At 40.9% G+C, this 23,215-nt stretch overlaps 2 protein-coding genes and 1 long non-coding RNA gene across 5 annotated transcripts; 1 reads left to right on the top strand and 2 right to left on the bottom strand.

Moving 5' to 3' along the window:
- The first annotated feature begins 3,419 nt into the window (after positions 1 to 3,419).
- Positions 3,420 to 8,841, top strand: LOC115686945 (protein LONGIFOLIA 1-like). 2 transcript variants are annotated; one of them, XM_030612386.2, is made up of 5 exons: positions 3,420 to 4,796; positions 5,343 to 5,395; positions 5,472 to 7,400; positions 7,480 to 7,627; positions 7,836 to 7,989. In XM_030612386.2, the coding sequence occupies exons 1-5, from the start codon at positions 4,643 to 4,645 to the stop codon at positions 7,925 to 7,927; spliced, it is 2,376 nt and encodes a 791-aa protein (XP_030468246.2). In that variant the 5' UTR covers positions 3,420 to 4,642; the 3' UTR covers positions 7,928 to 7,989. The 2 variants fall into 2 exon arrangements, with proteins under 2 accessions (XP_030468246.2, XP_030468238.2); XM_030612378.2 differs by having other exon boundaries at positions 3,472 to 4,796; positions 7,924 to 8,841.
- A 3,108-nt stretch (positions 8,842 to 11,949) lies between these two features.
- LOC115687994 (transcription factor TCP17) lies at positions 11,950 to 14,128 on the bottom strand. The gene is made up of 2 exons (XM_030613732.2): positions 13,832 to 14,128; positions 11,950 to 13,412 (listed from the first exon to the last, which is right to left on the bottom strand). The coding sequence occupies exon 2, from the start codon at positions 13,257 to 13,259 to the stop codon at positions 12,243 to 12,245; it is 1,017 nt and encodes a 338-aa protein (XP_030469592.1). The 5' UTR covers positions 13,260 to 13,412; positions 13,832 to 14,128; the 3' UTR covers positions 11,950 to 12,242.
- Positions 14,129 to 22,058: 7,930 nt separating this feature from the next.
- LOC115684119 (uncharacterized) lies at positions 22,059 to 23,199 on the bottom strand. 2 transcript variants are annotated; one of them, XR_008817083.1, is made up of 3 exons: positions 22,765 to 23,199; positions 22,432 to 22,580; positions 22,059 to 22,339 (listed from the first exon to the last, which is right to left on the bottom strand). It is a non-coding gene; the product is annotated as an uncharacterized LOC115684119 (long non-coding RNA). The 2 variants fall into 2 exon arrangements; XR_008817084.1 differs by having other exon boundaries at positions 22,059 to 22,336.
- Positions 23,200 to 23,215: the final 16 nt, after the last annotated feature.

Genomic DNA, 23,215 nt, shown 5'->3' with positions numbered 1-23,215 from the left:
AAGTACTGAAATTTTAAGAGGAAGAACAAAAGAAAGAAAAGAATCTAGCACAATGGTTCAACATGCATGAGATCGAGAACATGTAGGCGTAGGCCAAGCTTGAGTTAGCTAGGATACTCTAAACCCTAAGCTGGATTTTTGGAAAAATATTATTGAAGTCATACTAACTTGCCAATTTATTCTTAGATTTGTCCAATTGCATGCATGTAGTGTTTCATTTCCTTCAACAATCTGTAGATCCACGTCGTCAAATCATCAAACCGAGGGCGATTTGAGAGAATTCAGACAATAATGTGGTCTACACTAATTGATAAAAGTTACACCCAATAAAATCTAGCAAAAAACATACGCTCGAAATGATTTATAGTATACGTAATCGAACTACACCACCCGAAAAATATAAAGAACATACAAATACGTTATTCTACACGAGTATGACCGTATGAGTACGACTGGACTTGTGGGACTTTTCCTATTTGAAGATGAGAGACATAAGTCGTGAAAATGATTTTCCTCGTCAAGGAAAAGTGGGGGCTCGCCAACTCTAATCGGCCCGATTATTGGGGATGGTGGGGTCTTCATGGAATTATACGCATCATCGAATGCGACATGACAAGGGGATGAACAAGCCCGTCGATAGCAAATTCTTGTTTAACCCATTCAATGTTCCATCCTCATCAAGATAGGATGATTGCGTTTTCATCCATTTTCCCTCAAAGCACTTCCTATATATAGCATCTAACTATTGATTCGATTATGATAGCTTTTCATGTGACCAGACTCACCTTGAATTGCACTTATCAGCGATCACATTGCATATTGAGTAAAAGTTAAAAGATCATTTGTGTCATTATTCTTATAATATTTCAAGATTTTCATCTTTTGTAATCTCGGATTCGATGTGATTTCTGGTCTTGGGGGTCGATATCTCTTGATGATCCTGAAGATGGGGAGGAGGAGGAGGAGATAGTGGGTTTTGAAGTAAATGTCGTACCAGCTTAGACATAACTTTTTCGGTGAAGATTGTTGCAATTATTCTCTGTAAAGATGAGAGGGCAGCGATGTGACAATTGCACATACAATATTCTTCGGCTGCATCGCTCCGGCAAGACAGGAAATGGAAGTGATAATCCCATAGGACAAAACAAAATTGCATATAAATAACAAATAATCATATGGGAATGCAAAGATCCACGGTCCATCTCAATCAAAATCATTGGCCAATTTCATGATGGAAATTGGGGGAGGGAATAAGAGGTTCGAAACGGTGGATCCACTAGGGTTTTGAGTCCTAAGTCATCCGGATAACCATGTCAACAAAGGAACCAACACCCAATGTGGTTGTAGGGTCACACTTTGTTGCCTACCAATTCCAACTTTTCCGGACCTTCTAAGTCCAATCAAGGTTCTCGATGTATGCCGTATGTGAACGCAGCTCGATACAAGCATCAAGCGGCTCATATGAATGTGCCATACGACTATTTCGCCCTTCTTCTTGGTACCTAATAATGCACGTATTCGGAGGGCCTAGAGCAAGTTTATGTTGTGTTCAGTCGCTAACAGAATATATCGGGCTTGAAAACCGTAAAGATATGGCGTGGAATTGGCGATGAGAAATTATTGTACCATATCGCTATACATTTCATGCGTACTTCTTTCGTATACTCACCTTGTCTTGCATATATATTTTTTGTTTGTGCCAGGCAAGATGGTACAAGATCGATCTTCACCCACCACCATCTCCACATTACCTCTGACACTGAAGGAATTTCCTGGAAATTCTATGATCACCATCGAGGGGCAACTGTAGCGCAAACAAGGCATAATAAAATATGCATTCAATGCATCTAATTCAGCACGTAATAGTAGTTGGCACTCCAAAGAATTTAGGACCGGACCCAACACTAGATCACTTCGCATTGTTTAGCACAAAAGAATAATTCGAGAGATCATCCATAAACCAGCACACGATTCCAAAAGATAGAAATAAAAATTCTTGGACGGAAAAAAAACAAGAAGAAGAGGGTACAAGAGTAAGTGAGATTCGGTGAGTACTACAAACCGCACGAAGATAATTTTTCAAGAAAAAAGAACCGATTGCGTCCCAGAAAACTAAAAATCGAAAACATCGTGTGAACATGTGGCCTAGGTTGCATGTACTTAATCACATATGATCTAAAGATAAGTGAGAAGCACATCGCATTCGCGTTAATTGGGGTACGGGTACAGGCACCATGTGGGATCGCTGTCCGAAGTACTATGTCTCTAGGGCTTCGTTGATGTCCATCGCTGTCCATGTTCATCTTCTTCTTCTTCTTCTTCTTTTGTGCTTTGGTTTCATCAATGCTGCCACCGTTTCTGCCCAAAAACCAAGAGGAAAAATTTAGAAATCATTCGTCAATTTTAAAGTATAGGAAGTTTCATCCGCCACGCAGGGAAAAAGGGCAAAAAAATGAGACGAATTCTAATTTAAGTGGACCGTCGAATTTGGACGTGGCTGTTGCGTGGTCCGTTGGGTGGAAAGTAACATCGACATGGCAATTTAGACATTTAAAGACCACCCAATTGCACCGAGGAAAGACCTCGGCATTTCCCCGCAGATAATGGTGAAATTGTCCTGCCCACTGAGTGCAATGTATGTCCTCTAGCCAGCATGAAAATTTATAGACATTTACGTCCTACGAACGCGACCTCCGGGTTTGGCCGGATCGAGGCGGTGGGTGTCGCGATCGAGCGTCTGTGCAAGCCGATTGGAGATATTATTTGACCTTAGCGAAACGAGGATACCGCTGGAGACCCTACTGAGCTGGCGATGCGGCTGAGTCATCGGTAGTTGTTGAGCAAATGGAGCCAGAAAGCATTTAGGACTCGGACCTTAACCTTAATGAGACTTACTGCGCGTCCGAGAGCATAGTACACCGCCCAAATATTGAGTAGGTAATTTGATTCTACATGAGTTGGAAATTCACTTTATGTGTAGAGTTTCAAGTAAGGCCGCGTCATATTTGGTTGACTCCACCCTGTACTTGATAGAGCCATTCCTTCTGACGATAATTCTGGATGAAGCTAATTAATGGACCACCTACCAAATCAACAGCACTAACAACGGATAATCCATGTTTTAATCAAGATTGCCAGCCTAGATATTAGCACTAATCAGGAAAAAAAGAAGGTGGCATAGACCCTAACCAATCTCAGCAGATTCCACACTAAAATTGGAAACCTAAGAGCAGCACCGTGGCTGCAGTCATAAGTTGCTGTATCCAAGTAAAATTCATCCATGTCAAAGTACATTTAACCTCTGTGGGGATCGGATCTCCCTCCATGTGACCCCATCAAAATAACCTTAAAAAGTGGTAGAGAAAAAAAGGGAAAGAAAGGTCAAGAAAAAGAAGGAAACTTCAGGGGCAAATTGCAAAGTGACCAGTAGGATCTGGTGGAATAAAGAAAAGAATAAATGATACAGATCCTCCCCTCTTCTTTTCCTATCATGTCCCAAGGATAAGGAAAGAGGAGCATGATGCTGCCATTGGAGGGAGATGTGAACGATAGAACAGTTGAAAAATGAGAGGATTCCAGTTGCACAAACCCCGCGTTTTCTTTAAGGAGGAAGAGTAGCTTGAATTCTGGGGTTTGTTTACTTTGGAATTTCTAATTTTTCTCGACACTGGCCTGACACAGACCACATGGCCATGTAGAGAGATGTCCAGCTTCAAAGTTCAGACCCACCCACATTACTCTGTCCACATGAAAGTGGAGGAGGACGGATTGTATTGGGACCAGGAAAAAATTTTCAGATCTGACCCACACTTTCCCACCTCCAATTCATTACTAGATTGCTGGATAGCTTCTCTTTCTTTTTCCTCCTTTCTTTAATCTTTGTGTGTGTGTGTGTGTGTGTGTCTCTCTCTCTCTCTCTCTGTCTGAAATAAGAATAAGAAAAGCCTGTCACCACTTCTCATTCTCTCCAGACTGATGTGAACATTTGCTTACATAACAAACGTTTCACATTACATCACACCTCCCTCCCTCTCCCTCTCCCTCTCTCTCTCTCTCTCTGTCTCTCGAGTAATATAGACTAGCTTCTCAGCAGCCTTTTTTATACTAGAGAGAGCCAAAAAGACAAAAGTGTTACTTTGTTCTGCGAGGAAACCCAGAAAACATCTCTTCTTGAGTCTGCGGAAAGGAACTTCACTGCGCTAAAATGGTCCTCGAGCATGGCTCTGGATTCTAGCTCCTTCAGTTTCTCATTGGCTGATTTGATTCTTTTTTGGGTCCCCTCCCCTTCATACAATCCTACTTCCTGAATTTCACCGAAAACTTATCTGCTTACGTCGTTCTTGGAAGTCCATTGTCCTGTGTTTTGATCCCGTGCAGAATCATAGGATTTGGTCTCTTCTGTTATCTTCATTTTCATCTTCAATTGTCCTTCCATTCTCATCCGTCACAGACTCTCTTAGAGCCCTGAGAATAAGAAAGCAAAGCAGAAGGAAAATGCATCCATGCTGAAATGCATGCATGATTGTGTGCTTTGGAATGCGAAATTCAGTGCTCTCCTAGTTTACACGGAGTTTCTTCTCCTTCAGTTTCAGAAACACATGCCTGCACATAATTTGTAGGTTTGGTATTGTGAGCGCACAACATGTCCACGAGAATCCTTTATTCACTGACAGATGACAAGGCAGGAATGCAGAAGCAAATTGGGTGTATGAATGGGATCTTTCAACTCTTTGATCGTCAGAATTTTCTCTCGGGCAGACGCTTAAATGGCCACAGCCACAAGAGGCTTCTTGCAGGTAAAAATCTCCTTGGAACCCTGTGGCCTTTTCATCTAAATTTATCTCATGGTTTGTCTATATACTCTTGAAAAGCAATTCCATCAATATGGCTGCGCAGCAATCGTGCACGACCACCACAATCCACATTGATTCACTTATTACGGATTTTCAACTTTTAGCTAGCATTGTCATGGTGTAAATTTGCTCACTTGATAGAAGAAAATTGTAAAAACACACCGCAAGCCGTGCTCTGCAGAAGCCAGAGGAAAATGTTGAAACATTTGCGAGGATCAGTAGTTAGAATTCATGCAGATTAACGATGAGCCAAATGTGAATCGGAACTCGTTGGAGAGAAAAGAGTTCTCTTAAAACTTTTTCCTTTTCAATGAGAGGCCCCGCTACAAGAAAATGACATGGTGTGGATGAGTTGATAAGGGCTGAATATCATCCTTGTGACTCATGAAAACATTTACACACTGATAATAACTCAGTTAGCTTGCATTCCGATGTACGTAAATCTTCTTCAGTGCTGCAAAAGACATCTAACTTCCGGCATTTCCTCAGGTCAAAATGCCCCTGTTGATGCAGAGGAAGATGTAGTATCACAGAAATCTGCGGTAAGTCATGCAAAAACCGAAGCATATAATCAGAGCTAAATTTCCACGACATTGATCAGATAAATTACCAATGCAGGTGAAGAACTCCAAAGCAACAAAGTTTGAGAGACACAGATTGTCATCTGATTCCTCAAGAAGCTCTGTCTCCTCTTCATGTAATTCGTCTAGTTTCTCCTCGCTTGAGGAGAATAGACCAGCAAAGTCAGAACCATCTTTGGTCAGGCTAAGCACAACCCAAAATAATCAGCCGCACGACTCACCACTCCGCCATTTAAATGCTGCTGAGCATTTGAGTGGACGATGCCTTGACCTCACTGATATTGGCAAGGGCTCCAATCACAGAGAAGCTCTGGGGGTTTCATTAAGGCCTCCAACCAAAGATAAAGCAGCTACTTTGACATATATAGACTCGCCTAGGCCACTAAAGCCGTCAAAATCTGTTAAATCAAAAACTTCTTATGTGTCTGAATCATTCAGAGTTCTGCCTAACCTTCCCCAACCTCAGACTTCAGCCGAACAGATGGAAATCGACAGTTTTTGTTCTTTGTCTAAGAAGGATGCTCCTCGTTTCTCTTATGACGGACGAGAATCAAGGGATGCTTTGAAGTCCAACTTAAAGCTGAAAGAGCCACCCAGGCATTCATTGGATAGCAAGAGAGGATCCATGTCATTTTCCTCTCAAAGTCAGCCGCGTTATTTGCAAGGGAATCATCAAAGGGTGAATCACAGTATGGATCAAACTGTGAATTCACCCCAAGAACTACGGAGCCACATGAGGCAATCGGGTGTGGTAGCGAAGTTGATGGGGCTGGAAACCCTCCCAGATTCAATGTCGAACTCCAAGCTTCAGGTGGGGCATAGCAGAACCAACTCAATTGAAGCATTTGATCCCTTCTCCGTTTCATCGAGAACACTTGATGGAAACAAGCCTGCTCTACTATCTGGCTCCCCAAGGAAGAGCCAAAGGTCAGCCATCTCACAACAGGAGGCCGCTGCAGATTCAGTCATGAAGTTCAACCCAAGTTCACAGTTTCCAATACAAGCAACTGCATGGAAGAGACCAGAAGGAAGCCAAAGTCCTGCCCTGCCGGTCCCCGAGTCTACTGCATCACATCCAAAAGAATCAAATTCAACCCTCTCAGTTTATGGAGAAATTGAGCAAAGATTGGCACAGCTTGAGTTCAAGAAATCAGGGAAGGATCTGAGAGCTCTTAAACAGATACTTGAAGCAATGCAAAAATTCAAAGAGACATTGGAAAACAAGAAAGATGTCCAGGCATCAGAGTTTATGCTTCAAGCAAGCAGTTACAGCTCAAGCAGCAGAGCAAGAGTAGCTCCCTGTGGAAACATAAAATCTGAAGCCCCAGATTCACCCAGAATCAAGAGAATCAGTTCCCCAAAGAATTTGCAATCCACAATTGTTACCGTGAAACAAGATAGAAGTAAAGAAAAACTGAACATCCCTGGATCCCCTGTCAATTCCCCATCAGGTCTCGCCAAGCTCCGGATCTCTCCAAGTAGCCGGAGAAAATCAGTTGAGCAGCAACAAAACGAGGATCTTACTCCAAGAAAGGTTTCCAGTAGGCAACCCCATGTCCTGGACAGAAGAATTGGTTCTAGAAACACATCGACGCGAGTAGCAGTAGAGCACCAACATGTTTCTGAAAACACCAGTTCTTGCAGGAATTCAGGAGCTTCAAGCCCACGGCTTACGCTGAAGAAGTCGAGGGCAATAGATGCTCAGAGGACAAGTAATCCAGGGAAGCCAACAAGAGAACCACGCTCTCCAGGGAGAACACCCAAATCCAAAACTAACCACGTGCCTCTTAGTTCTGACCAAGGGAATGAGAACAGCAGCCATTCAAGGGATCTCAGCGACCAAAACAACACCATTTCTCTGCAATCTGCAGCTAGTATGGACTCTCAGGATGACACAGAAGTTTCCAGTGTATATAGCTTTGCTGAAATCCGTGGCACACTCCCTCAAGATGATCAAACCAGAAAAGTAAGTTGCTTTCCTTTAATTAAAGAATGAAACATTATCAATAATACATGCTAAATGTATTTCATTATCTCCCATACAGAAAACAGTCCACACGAGAGAACAGGAATTAAGCAGGAAACTTGGAATACCTACAACAGAACAACCAAGTCCAGTCTCCGTCCTTGATGCATCATACTTTGAAGACGAAACACCATCACCAGTGAAAATGACCTCAGAAGCCTTTAAAGGTAAATTGCATTCATAAATCCAAAAATGTTTTCTCTGATATGTAATTATATTGACTCAGAGAACATGATTCACTTGCTGAAAGTGCTCTAATTTACTAATATAATCACACATGTAAAGATACACCAGAAGTTCACAGTACAACTGAAATTGCATTGCTCAGCTTTAGTGTCTCACGTATGTGAATGCATTTATATTCTTTGTTCATAGAGGAGAGGAGGAAGAAAAGTCGTATTGATTCTGCAATTCTTTGGAAGAATGCAAGACTGAACCAATTTCTTAAATATCCATTTTGTAGATGATGAAGTTTCTGGCGAGGTAAAGTGGAATTTGCAAGAGCTAAATAATTCATCTGACAGCAAAAGAAGCAGCTTTGGCTCAGCTATCAACCAGAATAGATTAGTCAATCTTCCGCTGGTTCAGAATGATATAGAAGTGTTCTCCACTAACCCAGGATCTGGCACTGCATTCCCAAGTGAGGGCACAAGCTCGGATCATGCATACATTTCGGAGATATTGTCAGCATATGGTCTGCTAAGCGATCTTGATTCTGGATTAATGACCATCCGGCTCCACCCATCAGGACACCTGATTTCAGGAAACTTGTTCCACACACTAGAACAAACCAAGGCAAGCAACAACATTTCAAGTGGAGATCAGGCCAGGGAATGCACTGTTCAGACAAAACAAGGCGAAAAAATGCGAAGAAAACTGATATTCGATGTTGTTAGCGAGATCTTAGTGCATAGTGTACTATCAGATTATTCCAGGAACCAGTTCTCACCAAATAAGCTGGCAGGGAGAAAGACAGCACAACAGCAGCTCTTGAAAGGGTTGTGCTCTAAGATAGATCAGCTTCAAACTGACCCCCCAAATTGCAGGTTTGATGGGGAGGACGACGATTTGAGGACTATCTTATCAAAAGATTTGACCCATCAAGAGCTGCACTGGACAGGTTCTAACGACATATCAGGAGTAGTCTTGGACATTGAGAGATCGATCTTTAAAGACTTGATTAGTGAAGTAGTGAGCAATTTGGCAGCCGGTCCGCGACCCCAACTGACAGGCCACCGCAGGCAGCTGATTTTCAAGTAGCACCTTTAGTGTGTTTTCCCGATCCTTCCAGTCGTTATGTTTCTGTAAATCTCTTCTTTCCCTTGGTGAAGACAAAGGGATCAAACTTTTCTTTAACATAATAAACAGTACAATACTGACAGTGTGATTGTGCTCTTCCTAGCCAGTGAATACCTAATACAAGCTCCACCTAAATGTGAATACTCCTCAAGTCCTCATCATATACTGTTTCAGCCCTGCCAAGTTTTTGTCCATCTCTTTCAGGAGTCGCACTAGCTGGGTCCTTCTGCATATTTTCTTTTGCCTATTAGCCCCCTCCTCGTGTGTGTATGCACATGGCGGCAGCACGCGGTGCGCTTTTCTGCGGTCTGCATCGACAACAAATCTGTAGTCTGCGCGCGTCATGAAGGCAAATACAATCATCTCGACCCGCAATGATCATTTGATCCTCAGATACCCAACTAAATTGCATGGAGACGCCCCTCGTTACTGAACCATCACACCTGAATTCCTTAACCGGAGAGAAGCGCTGCGACGCGAAAGCTCGAACCCAACGAGGCCACTGTCCTCACCCTTCCGCATACATTAGCGCCCCAGCCATTCCATTTATAGCTTCCAGCTTCACACAGACGACTCACGATTCCCCGAGAATCACTAGCAGGTTTAGTTTTCAGAGTGCTAGTGCTGCGGAACCCGGGTGCCTCGAACATCTCCATATTCAACGCAAGCCACCAAGATTCAGACGAACATAGACACGCATTCTGATTCAATCCCTACATCTTGTCCAGCTCTTGCGAAACACGAAATCCGTTAACTCGATGATGCGACAGCGTGTCGCATCAAACATCTTCTTCTTCTTCCTCCTCCTGTCCTTCATCGTTCGACCTCATAACCTGCTCGCGCTAGACGAAAATCTCGATCGAGACGAAAATGTCGAGGCCATGTCAGATCGTGCCTTTGGATCTGCAGAAGCGCCGAGCCACGAGCTTCAATGGCGGCAAAATCCTTGAGGGGCAACCTCTCTCTTTTGAACTCTCTTCTCCAATGTTTATTTTTTTCCGCCATTTACCGTTATGCGATACAAGAATTTCTAACAAGTTTATTCGTTTATTGCACGGAAAACGAATGATTTAGAAAATATTTTCTTAAAAATAATCACTTATATTGCTTGAGATAATTAGTCAACGAAAAATGCTTTCATTATCAACAACAATTTATGTATAAATATTTTTATGGATGATGAAAATATATTTCATTTATTCATTTTTGTGAGCGATACAAACGATCATTTTTAGAAAAATATTTTTTCAGATCATTCATTTTCCGCGAAATAAACGCACCCTAACTTTATATTCCCGATCCAATCGAAGACAACTCATCCATGTCGGGTTATGAAAATTCATAAGAAATTAAGTTGCTCGATTCAATGGTTGCAAGAAGACTAGCCCGGCAAAAATCCAACATGAAATCCCATGCCTTTTTCGGCGCGAAATCTTGAGAGGGAGAATGACACCGTGGATACTTGAATTTCCAACTACATAATTTTTTTTTTATAATTCGATCGATTAGCTTAACTCAATGCGAGGCCTCCGTTAAATAAATTGCCGTGTCATATGATTTTGCCTGAGACGGCTCGCTTGCTAGGCAAAAGTTCAGCATGACTGGTGACATGGCTCACTTCCTCTAGGGAAAAAAATTGCGTCGTCTCCATTCAAGTTGTGGGTGATGAGGAGAGAGTGGGCGCGTCGACTCGAACGGATTCAGTCGTCTAATACGTCTCTGCCGACGTAGCATCATCCCCGGTGGCCACATTAGACACAAGTGTGGACAATTAGTGACTATTTAACGGCATCAATGTCCATGTTGGCATTTTCCCTTTGTGATTTTACAGAGGCCTAACATCGACCCGTATTTAAAAAGCCGATGTGATTGATTAAAAAGTATGTGTATATTTATGAAGATTATGATTAACATACCAATGGTTAATATTTGTGCAGACATCCATAATAATATTATTGAGCTAATCCGAGCTAAAAAGTCCCTCCATTTGGGCAACTTAATGCAGTACTAATGTTACTGTCGACGTGCTCAAATCCTAAACCGTTGAAAAAATCGATCAATGTGTTAAAGCTTGTTTTCATCAGAGGAGTTTTCTTTTTATTAGAGATGAAAAGATAAACTAGCAATTAAAGAAAATGGAAACTCAAATGAAAAGTTGTTGAATTTTAGAAAAAAAAAAACTCAAATGAGAGTTGGTATTGGTAACTTAGTAGGAGAAAAGTTAAGTGACATGAATAAAAGTTTGTCACTTAACTAAAAATTGATAATTTCATATGATAGTTGGTTAATTTAAGTTATTGATAAGAAAAGGTAAATAAAAGGTTAAAAATGACAAGAGCAGGCTTTTCTTATTAGAGATAGGAGAAACCGACAGTTTAAAAAAATAAACATTGGCAACTAAGTCAACTAAGTGTTGGTATTTGACCACAAAAAGAAAAAGTGTTGGTAACCTATTCGGAGAAAAGTTGGTAATCATTTTATTGAAGCCGCTATTTTTCTAAAAAAAAGTTGAAAAATCTGAAATACACTAAGTATATTAAAAGTGACAACTCAATAATAAAATCGGTAAGTTAAAAAAAAGAAGACAAATATATGTTGGTAAGCAACTAAAAAAAGTTGGTAAATCAAAATTAGTGGGTAATTTAATGGGAGAAAAGATAGTAAGTCATACAAATAAGAGATGACGAGTTAAAGTATTTTGTAAGAAACACGAATAAAAGTTGATAAAAAGAATCAAATAATTGCTGGTAAATAACTTAAATTATAAAAGTTGGTAACCAAAAATTAATTTGCAATTCAAGAAAAAAAAATTGATAAATCACTCATATAAGATTGGCAAATTCATATAAGAGTTGGTAAGTCTAAGGTGCTGTGAAGAAATCATTCAAAAAAAGTTGGTTGGTTAAACTTCAATTGTTATGTAGTTATTTAGTATGCTCTAATCAAACAAATTAATCGATACTTATTCGCCTTTCATGAGGTCGAATGTTCGATTCTTACCATTATACCTCTCTCCTTAATACTTCAACGGAAAGTGAGATGTGCTCAAAGCCACAAACTCGCGGTTATTAGTAAAATTATTGTATCGTCTCGATTTGACTTAAATAGTCATATTAGTTGTCATGTGCATTATAATCATTCACATTTAAAAATATCTAATCGGTATGGCAGAAATCAAGTACATGTATGAACACTCCAAGATCACTAATTTCAGGTACTGTCCAAAAATTATTTTTCTTCTGTACAATTAAGGACCACTTAGATTGGCCAGCATTAAGGGAAAAAATAACTAAAAAAAATTATCTAAATACCGTATTGCCAATCACTCGATCAAACAACACATCCGTGCAAAGAGAACCATAATTTAGAGCTTAATTATTACATGAATTACCTTCACCTCCCTCATGGTGGCAAATATATGTGTGTGCATATATATAAATAATTGCTTCTGCACCAAATGCAATAATTTACCTGGAAATTTGGTCATGGGTCTTGATTTGGCTGGTCACTTCCAAAACTGTTGTGTGAATGAAGACCCTCCTCACTACAACTCCCGTCAAGATGGGAGGCTCTCATGAACCTCGGATGACTAGCAGGGATGAGAAGAGGTGGTGCAAGAGAACTTGGTAGCATGTTGTGTGAATTAACTGAGCTCACAAGTTGAAAATGATGATTGATGGGTCGAGGATCACTATTGGACTCCGTCGAAGTGGCGAAAAGCGAAGGAAAATAAGATGGTGTTGGCGCGGTAGCCGCTCCAGGAGGGCACAGGAATATCTGAGAGCTGCCTGAGTGTAGAGAAAATGGAATGACATTGTTGACATTCTGATGACGAAGGTCTCCAATTTGGGAGGTGAACCCATGGATTATAGCTGAATTAGGCAATAGTGACATGTTTGGAGGCTCCAAATGGAAGCTTGAGCTAGTTCTTGACAAGAAATAGTTTTGTGCTGGGACTTTTGAGGCGCCACAGTCATTGGGTTCCTGATCTTCTTCCTGATGTTTATCAGAACATGACCAAGTCCTTGATCTTGGTGACTTGACCAACCCATCTTTGTTTGATGAGTCATCTCCAACAATTTCATGAGATTTTGATAGGACCGATTGATGGATTTGATGACCTAACATGTGACCTGGTTGGATCAGTGGGAGAGGAGGCAGCTCATCAATCTCGTGCTTAGCAGCATCAAGCAACCAGTCCACAACCTTGCTTGGTTGGCTGAGCCCTAACCTATCTTGAAGGTCATAGAGCTGAATTGCAGTGGGGACTGAGAGCCTGACCCTCCTGTCTCTCAACCCTTTGATGGTGCAGACTTTGCTGTGCCGGTCCTTGCCTCCGAAGGCTCGTGAGACACGGACGATCCTCGGGTCTCTAGTCCTTAACCAGTGCGCAGCCGAACCGGACGACGGTGAAGCCTTGAGGATCCTGTGGTTGATGCTAGCAATCTTTTCCTGTCCTGGCAGTGAATCCGCTTCCTTTGGTTCTATATTCATCATCATTGGTCTTCCATTAGTGCAATATCTATATTAACAACTCAAAAGAAAGGGGTGTGCATTCGTTGGTCCGGTCATTCGTCAATTTCCTTTTCAGTTTTCAAATCTGCTGCAGATGGACTCTTCTTGAGCTTTCTTGTGACTGTCTCTTCTTGAAATCTGTGAAGCAAAGAAGACAGATTCAGTTTGTGTCAATTTTGAGTTTTTAGCCATCTTCTACATCCTTGAGATAGAATTCAAAGAAAGATCAGTATAAACATCGAAAGACTTTTTTCTTGGCGCTATTGTTTGCATGGAAATAAAGGAGAGTGGAGAAATTATGGATATTCTGGAGAAAATTTTCTCAAATTCGTTTGGATTATAAGATTACACCACCAAAATCTGCTTCTTACATGTCTATGAAACTGAACTGGTAGTCCAATGGACATCAACAAAAAAGTGTAAACACGAGTCAGTGATGCAATTGCAAACTGAGTTATATTCATCAGCTTGAATTAAGCAAAGAGATTCACTTTGCTGATAAACGAAATCCAGATCTAGAATTTATAGATGAAGGAGCAATAAATAAGATGACTTACAAGAACTTGGAGATTGCAGTGATAAGTTCCTGATATGTGTAGCACCGATCAGCTCGAAGAGCTTGATTATACTTCTCTGAAGAGAAAATTAATGGCATCCAGCATGTCTTCCTTCTGTGCAATTAATTTCCGTGTGGACACAGCTCTATCAAATCGAAAACAGCCTCAGAAAAACGTGGAGAATAAGTTGAGCGCTGAAGTTCTTAGTCATATGGTGAAAAGGAAGATGCTGAATTCAACAATGTACAAGCTCTCTTAAAAGAAAACACGAAAAAGCAATGGGGCATCCTTTGCCACGTGGCGTTTCGTGACATCCTTCAAATGGAACGCGCTAACCAATGACATATCGCATTCTCAGTCGTCCTTATAGAGCAATCATGGGCACAAAAGAAATAAATATATATGATGAGGGGCTAATAATCACCATTTTCTAAGTGAGATGTTGTCAAGAACACAAAAAAGATTCCAGCAGAACTTAACAATCACTTATAAGCAAACAAAGATTGATAATTGCGACTAGGGGACCATTCTACAATATATATGAAAAAAGTGATGCACAAAGCTTTATCGACAACTACAAAAAGATCTTTGGCTGAATTCCTATCTTATGGTTATATGTGAGGCACGCTTAGTACTGAGGATAATATTGGTAGTGATGAAAAGTGAAACGAGAAAATACGGCTTGAAGATATATCTTCTCTCTTAGCAAACTTAATATGGTTGTGATTTGTTGAGCACCCACCAAACCCTTTTTAACAATTAGTATCATGCCATAAAAAAATTTGCAGCGAGATCACATGGGCAAGAAGGATGATTCCAGAAGACAAAAGCAGAAATTCACATAAATAAGTCCATTTCATGGGCTCCAAAAAAGTTGTGGCCTATAGTTACTATGCAATGTCATCTTGATGTGTATGATGGCTACTGAGAGAGAGAGAGAGAGAGAGAGAGAGAGAGAGAGAGAATCCAACCTTAGAGGTGAGGGACCAATCTCACTGATTCTTTAATAAAATCCCCTCAGAAGAAAGAGGACCACACGAGAGACTTTTTCCCTCGAGGGGGGGAGAGAGACAGATCTTGAATTGTGCACAACTTGATGTAAACAAGCCAAACACAGCCAACAGACAGGTACAATTATCAAGTAGTTATCTTTTCATAACCTAAAGTCTCTTGAAATAGTCATTAACTTTGAAATGGAAGAGAGAGAGAGAGAGAGATTCGACTTTTTGGACATAACTGATAGAATCTAGGTAATGCGTTTTTCTCTTTCTTCAATTTGGAGAACAGAGAGGTTGCTGTTGAGCCAAACTTCAAAACCCTAAAGAGTTCTATCCATATAATAAAGCTTAGCTTGTTATTATTGTTCCTGCTAGCCCGCAAAACTAGCAGAAACCCTAATGGTAAGTTGTCAAGTAGTTTAGCTCATCTCTCCAGAGGTAAAATGGCAAGACTTGGAGTAAATGGGGAAACCATTTTACAGCAACATAGCAGATTTTCTTAGGGCTTTCATTTTCCCAGCTGGAGGAGTAAACATATACCCTAGTCATTCAAAATGATGTGCTTCTCTATCTAGCTATTTGGTAAGTGAAAGTAGCGTGGAGTCATCCGAGTTAATGTCTAATTATCTTCAACCCATAAAAACATGGATTATTTTTGTATCATCTTAAAGATTATTTAGCTTATTATAGTACAAGATTAAGATGTTTGAGAAGAGGATAACTTACTTTTTTTAGTTGGAGATTAAAACGCATTGTAATGGAAGGCTTGAATTTACGAAATAAAATCGGGGCATTACCATAGTATAAAGCTCAATTAGTGGATAACCAGCTTTAATTATATAGAAAATGAGTATCTTGATGGAGGTCTGCCAGTTGCTAGGAGTGGAATTAGCTATAGTGAGCTAAGACATTGAACTTATGGAAGGATTGATCTCTCTCTCACACACAGACACCCACATTTGTTTATGCAAAGATTGTTTCTCTATTTGTACTGTCTCTCAAGTTTAGCAATATATTTTCAGATAATAAGGGAAGATTCAATTCTATTGCTATACACTTGTTAGAAGCAAGAAAAGAGAAGCACTTCAGGGTATCCAACTCCCGATGAAGAACCAGCTGAGCAGCGGGGAGAGAGAGAGATACCTTTCACTTTAGAAAGCATTTTATAAACATGATGCCACACATCCAATCGACTGTGTTATGTATTGTGGTTTATAATTAATAAGTATTTTCAAGCGATGACCTATTTGAATGGATGACCACACATTAATATGTTAGTGATGTGAAGTTAATGTACTTTTGTCTTTCAAAGTTTCAACGTGAAAGCTGCATTTTTCTTTGTATATATTTTATTGCACAAGAGACACAAAGTATTCAAAATTCAAGCAAAACCTATTTGCCGGTTGCACATAATATCGGATTTGGTATCCTAATCTGTACTTTTAATGCTTATAGAAAGAGCATTATAAATGAAACTAATATGTTATGTGACATACTGACGCGATGCCACATATCTAAATAAGTATGTTGCCTATTATCATTTGTAAATATGCACATTGAAAATGATGAATCAATTGAAGGGATAGTAGCACACACGTCAACAGAGAAAATTACCAAAAAAATCATTAATCTTTTTTACGGATGTCAATTCAGTCCTAAATTTTTAATTTGATCAATTTACTCCTAAACCTTTTGACGAATTGTCAATTTAGTCATTTGCCCAATTTTGGGTAGCAACTGCTGATGTAGACAAATTTTGAAACTTTTTAAAAAAAATTTGAATTTTTCCTTTTTTTCTTTTATTTCTTCTTTTCCTATTTCCCTCCACCAGTCACCCTCGCCCGTGGCCAGTGAGCTTCGTTGGCCTTCACCAAGGCCCAGAGGGAAAAAAGAAAAAAGAACGAAAAGAAAAGGAATCAAGAAAATTTTAGATAAATTGTCAAGATAGTTACCGTCAACGATTTCCAATCAATTTGGCCGGAATAACTATATTGGCAAATTATCAAAAGATTTATGACTAAATTGGATAAATTAAAATATTTAAAACTGAATTGGCATTCATACAATAAGTTTATAATTTTTGTTTGGGTAATTATCCCTACGCAACATATCAAATGATATAGCAGATCTCTCTTCTTCTTTTCTCTCTCTTTCACTTGGTTTAGGTTTAGGACTGGGTGCTTACTGTTTGCAGGATGAAGAGGATGTGTGAGAAGAGAAAAAAAGGTCACTTCTTCTTCTCCCTCGTCTTCTAGGGTTTACTGATACTGAGAAGCGTTGAGCGGGAATCTCGAGAGAAAGAGAGAGCACAGTGGAAGGTTCAGTGGGTAAGTGAAGAGAGTGTGAACTGTGAAGTGCAGTTGCTGCAGATCCACAGCAACAAGAGAGAAGAGATACATCATTATTGTCACTCAATGAATGGTCCCCCTGATCCTAGACACCCCCAGTCTCTCTTTTCATTCTAAAATGATTTATCATTCACGTTTCTCACTTTTTCCCAAGAAAACTCTTGCAGAGAGTTATCACCCAAAACGAAGCCCGAGCTCTGCTCTCTCTCTCTCTCTCTCTCTCTCTCTAAAAAGAAACCTTCAACGCAGACACCCCACCCACTGATATTTTCTGCTTCCTCCATCGACATGGTCAGCCTTTGTGAGCCGTGTACGATGTTATTTTGTTTCTTTGTTTGGACCCCAGTCGTATCCAGGAAGTGAATCTTGGAAGGCATCGAAGAGAAAAATCACGTTCTTGTACTGCTAATTGTCTTAATCCCCATCCATTTTGGGGCCTTGCCTTATCTACTTCAAAGCCGTCCATGAATTTTCCAGCACTAAAAATCAGGTTTGTCTTGATTTGGACTCGTTCCTCCGCTTGACCAAAGCCAAAGCACAGCACATGCCGATAGATTTATATCAAATCAACCAATGCGATTCGATTTGATATGTTATTTGCCGCACTATTTATCCATGTGCCTTTTGAACTCCAAAACTCGAGTTAGAAACTAAAAAATAAAACGAAAGAAAAAGGGCATTGGAATTAGGTTATCTAAAAATCGTTCGTACTAATATATAATTTAGCTAGCAAAGGTTTTTATGTCCTAAATTTCTCGAGTGGATTAGGTAAAGCACTTTCCATCGGCCGTTTATATGGTAATTCGATTGTAATGTGCAAAACAACGTTGTTTAAACTCAATATAATCAATGCTGGGATTACTCTTTCTTTTTTTGCTATCATTAATGAAATAGCATGTAAATCTCAATTTGATCATGGTCACAGCTATCATTGGCCAAGGCGCCAATGCCAATTTAGCTTTCTCATTAGTGGTCAGATTGCTCATGGATAGTGCCACTAATCCATGTTTAATTTGGGCTTTCTTCTTTCTAGGCTCTCCTAATCTGAATAGTCATCATTGAATATCTGGGTCATTTGATTTAGATCACCGCCTGTTCATGATTCCAATCACACCTTTATGCATTTTGGAAGATTTCAATCCAATGTCACTCTGTCAGGTCTTCGAGGAAAAGCTAAGCCAAAACCAGATGTGGAGCTTCACAAAGCATGAAGTGAGATCAATGTGTCGTGCAGTGTGTGTGTGTATATATCAAGTGAATGTTTCCTTAGTTAATAATCAGTGAGCAACAGAATGGCCCATTTAAACTACTTCAGGAGTTTCAATCAAAAAAAAAAAAAACTACTTCAGGAGTTTAGTATGCCAAAAAGAAAACTGAAAGAGAAACATCTCGAGGGAAAGTGACACACAAGTTCTATGGTCATTTGAGAAAAAATTGAAGAGTAACTAAAAAAAGATTCATAGTTTCATATAAGAGTTTGCAATATCAATTTTATCTATTGAGTAATTAGAAAAGTTGGTTATTCGAAAACTACCTAATCAACGTTAAAAAGTAGATCAAATTCAAATAAGTTTTGATACCCTAAAATTAGTGGCTAATTTTATTGGAAAAAATTAATAAGTAACTCAAATATAGTTAGTTTTTTAATAGAAGAGTTGGTAATTTCAATAAAAGTAGGCCGACCTAATCGGCGGTGTAAATTAAGTGGCTTGAATATGATTAGGTTAAAAAGGTCGGCTAATTTCTCACAAAAAGTTGTTAATTTGATATAAGGGCCAATTACTTCAATAAAAGTCGGTTAGTAATTGTTAGAAAAGGTGGTAATCTAGACCTGATAAGAAAATATTGGTAAATTATTCAAATAACAGTCGGTAAACCTAAAATTAGTCGGTAACTTAATCGAATAAAAGTTGATAATTCAATCAAATCGAGGCAGGTAACCTCGCACAAGAGTTGGTAGCTTTAAACCCTCAAAACGTCTATAAGCTAGATCGACAAAACAAGGAGATAATCTATCGGAAGTATTGGCATGTTACAAAACAATCGAGTTGGTAACTTGATACAAGAGTCGGTAACTTTCCAACAAGATATTGAACAAACGATCGGACGAACACCATACCGATCCGTTATTCTTACCAATATTATTGGAGAAGGTTATCAGCGTTCCTAGAAATTTATGAACACGGAAATCTTTTCCAATTTCTTCAAACGGACAAAGGAGGGTTTATGAAGAAAGCTAATAGCAATTTAATCTGGTCCAGTTCCTTTCCTGTGGTGAGACAAATTAAGCCATCTATATTCCATTTCATGAAAAGGGTGCAAATCAAACAAACAAATAAATTAGAGAACTATATATAATAAGCCCGTCTCTCTAGTCTAATCTATCGAACCGATGGATCAACTGAAAAAGTGCAAAGGGGAACGAAGAAGAGGCAACAAAGAGTGCAGAAGAGCATGCGCAGATGAAAAAGGGTTCTGCAGAGGCTCGTTTTTGAGGGGGCAAGAGCATACAAATCCCATGCCCGGGATGCCAACATCGAAACGTCTCGTGAGATACTAGAAAAGGTGGCGCATGAAAGAGATGTTGGGATTCATGATTGCCTTTCCTTTGTCCCTTTTTGTCTAGTCTTTGTTCTTGGTTCATTGCCTAAGGATCCACTTTGCCTCGTGCATGAATTGTCAAAGTTTGTCGACGTACGGAACTTGGAAAAGGAGAATGATTTTTCCAGGAATCGTTGCTCGTGGTTGTGGAGCGTGCGGAAGGAATGTCGCGATCATCCCCTCCGACCAATGTGTGTATGAGCTACGTAGATCATGCGTAACCACACATTCGCAGCAGGATATGTTTGACCTACATCCAAGGTGAGCTAAGCGAACGGGAGTCTCTTGGGAAAGTTTTTGTTTTGCTTCATAGGTTGGGATTTAGGAAGAGGACAAAGACACGCGAAGCGAATAGCTAATTTGCCATGAAGGGTCGGATTCCGAAAGGCAATTAAGGGTCGAGAATGGAGATGATTGAGGGTTTCGAAATGAAGTGATCGGTCTCCCGGACGCTTAGTTTCGTGAGAACGCGGTATTTTCGATTTCGGTATGATGATCGTACGATGCTGCAATTTTTGGGCCACCAAACCCCTAAGGCCCATGTTGACTTCTTGAATTGAGGACTGCATACTGTTCACTGCCGGGCTGTTCAAGCCCTGTCTTGGGATGTTACTAAATATGCTAAACTCACCAAGAAAACCACCATCTTGTTGCAGAGCTCAAAATCACATAAAAATGCAGCAACCAATGAATACGACACTTTTGGTCCTTCACTGTGACACTCCTGGGCTAAGGCTGCACTTGGGAACACTGAGGGGAAAGTCTTTGGAAAAATGCAAAGGACTTTAAATTGAAGGAGTTTTCCAAAATGTAAAAAAATGACTTCCGGGAAAATATTTTCCAAAAGGAGAATATTTTCCGCCAAACGAACGGAGCCTTAAATTGAAGGAGTTTTCCAAAATGTAAATTGTATTTGGTAAGTTGTAATTTAAAGGTCCATTGCAAAGCAACTTTGGGTAAAATAGCGTTTGGAAAAATTATTCTTGCAAAGCACTTTTTAAATTTTTTAATAAAGCAAAGTTCAAACCCTTCGCCGGAACCGGGGAAGGGCAGGCGGCTGCCGACGGCCGTCGCCTGAGGTCGTACGACCTCAGGCAGACCCCAGCGACCTCCAACGAGGGCTGCCTAGGGTCGAGCGACCTCTGACGAGGGTCGCGAAACCCAGGCGAGGGCCACCGGCGACCCTTGAGGGTCGTCTGGGTAGCACGACCTTAGGCGACCCTCGCTTGAATCACGTAGCGCCTCTCCGAGGTCGTGTGAGTTCCTGGTGAAGGTCGTCTAGGTCGGGCAACCTCAAGCGGCCCTCGCCTGGGTCGTGTGGCCAATCGTGGCGGTCGTGCGACCCTAAGCGATGGTCGCTGGGTTACGCGACCATGCCGGCCCCTCGCCATCCCTTCACAGCCACACTGCCGAGCTAAACGGAGAAGACGGTGAACAGTAATAAACGAGGGCAAAACCGGAAAATCAAAAAATAGATGAAGGTAGCTTTGGAAGAAATATTTTTTACTTATTCGTGAGTGTTGCATGCCGAGAAAGCTAAAAGCCCAACGCAGCCTAGTACGTGCCTTGTGCTTTCATCCTTCACAAGACTGACTTTTGCTGAATGGGGTTTTTAAAAATTGTTCCCAAACACTAGGGGTGTCAACGGGTCGGGTCGGGTTTTCATGATACCCGACCCGACCCGAAACAATGAATATATGTGCTTGGCCCGACCCGAAACAAGACCCGAACATGATATAATCGCACAATTGGTTCGGGTCGGGTCGGGTTCGTGTTTAGAGGTTTAGTAATCATTATTGAAATGATACAAAAGATAGAAAAGAAGGGGGCTAAGTACATTGATAACGCTTCGTTGACAAAACAATAAGCCCAACAAGGGTGAGATGAGTCGGTACATTTATTGGCTTAACTAATAGGCAGAGAGCTCTCAAGCCTCAACCACACTTCCATAACAAAAGTTCAACTAACGCTCATAACGCAGAAGCAGCGATTCATGCTGCATTGACCTTCGGCTCCCATCCGGCGACCACATGCTCCTTCGCTGGCTTGGTCTTTACGAAGGACTCCCGAGCAAACAGCAGCTGCAAAAACAAAAGAAACACCAATTGTTTTTTAGAGTGTCCACATGAACCTGTCTATTTTCTACTCCAAGTAGCTGCATAAATAAGCTAGAGAAGCAACTGACAAGACCTGGACAACGATCGAGAAACAAACAACATCGTTTGGGAAAACACAAATGGAAGGTCTTAAACCCACCTCTCATATGCACAGACAGGGAAATTTCACAAATAGATGTCAATTTGGACTAGAAGCAAAGAAGAAATGTCGACTTTTAAAAAGAATGTACTTGTGTTCAATATGAAGAGATCATTATAATATACTTCATCCTCATCATCAGGAGATTTTCCATACCCACCAAATATGAGCAGCCTTCTACACACAGGTGCTGCACTATGACCCTGCCTTGCCTCCGGTGCCTCTCCCCATGTAATTGGTGATATCCATGTATGAGAAGCTATGTAACATATTCGTGAGCTACATTAAAAAGAGCCCAACTTCTGCTGTTGCAAGTATAATGAAAAGATGCACAGATTATTAGTCGACAAGACTGTATGGCCACCAGGGGCGAAAGGAGAAGGTAAATGTGACTTACGAGTGTCTAGTATATGCAAATCCGCGAGAGGGTTCGTCCATCCGTCCCACCAAACACAAACAAATTGTCACCAACATTAGTAAAACTATGGCCGTCCCTTGGAGCAGGTGGTGTGCCTTTTATTGTGGGTTGGCTCCATGTTTGCTCCACTGCGATTCAGAAAAAACTAATTATCAATGAAAAAAGAGGAAAATCACAACATAAGGAGACAACCAATGGCAGATTCATATCAGCAACCATATTCCAGTAGTAGCATTGATCCAGCGATACCCTAGACCAACGACACCCTAGACCAGCGCGAAGCGAAAGTACGGAAGAGAGGGAGATGGGGACCTTGACGGCGGAGAGGGAGCTCTCGCCGCAGCTATCGCGAAACCCACCACGGAATTCGCTTCACATCGAACAGCAAACCCGCACCCATCAGCGATAAACCCACAATTTGCTATCGGAAAAGCGAAACTTCGAAAGACCCACAATTCAGAATCCGCTACTTGACGTAGCGGTTGGCGACGCACGATGGACCCGCTTTCATTCACGAAATCGGGAGGGAGTTAGGGTTTGCGGGGACTGACCTGGTTCGAGCTCGATGCCTGGGAGGGGATGACGATGACGGTGGATCGAGGGAGGTGGCGCAAGCCAGACTGGGGAGGAGACGAGATCCGCTAGAAAGAGAAAGCGGAGCTATGGAAGAAGATGATAGGTTTCGGGTGGGCTTGGCCCTTGAGAGCAAGAAGATCAAATGGTTCTTGTTTGTTTCCAGTGGGCTTGTTTCGGGCAGGCTCGG

Source organism: Syzygium oleosum, unplaced genomic scaffold (genome assembly GCF_021117445.2).
Source record: "Syzygium oleosum isolate NSW1041296 unplaced genomic scaffold, Sole_v2.1 Sole_v2.08, whole genome shotgun sequence".
In the NCBI taxonomy this organism is placed as follows: Eukaryota; Viridiplantae; Streptophyta; class Magnoliopsida; order Myrtales; family Myrtaceae; genus Syzygium; species Syzygium oleosum.
The sequence above is the reverse complement of the archived record's forward strand: the minus strand, read 5'-3'. Positions and strand labels throughout refer to the sequence as shown.

Bases quoted from the DNA above. Each gene is read 5' to 3' on its own strand.
- LOC115686945 (XM_030612378.2), top strand. From the start codon at position 4,643: ATGTCCACGAGAATCCTTTATTCACTGACAGATGACAAGGCAGGAATG. The intron at 4,797-5,342 runs GTAAAAATCTCC...GCATTTCCTCAG, and splicing joins CCACAAGAGGCTTCTTGCAG to GTCAAAATGCCCCTGTTGAT. The intron at 7,401-7,479 runs GTAAGTTGCTTT...TCTCCCATACAG, and splicing joins AAGATGATCAAACCAGAAAA to AAAACAGTCCACACGAGAGA.
- LOC115687994 (XM_030613732.2), bottom strand. From the start codon at position 13,259: ATGATGATGAATATAGAACCAAAGGAAGCGGATTCACTGCCAGGACAG.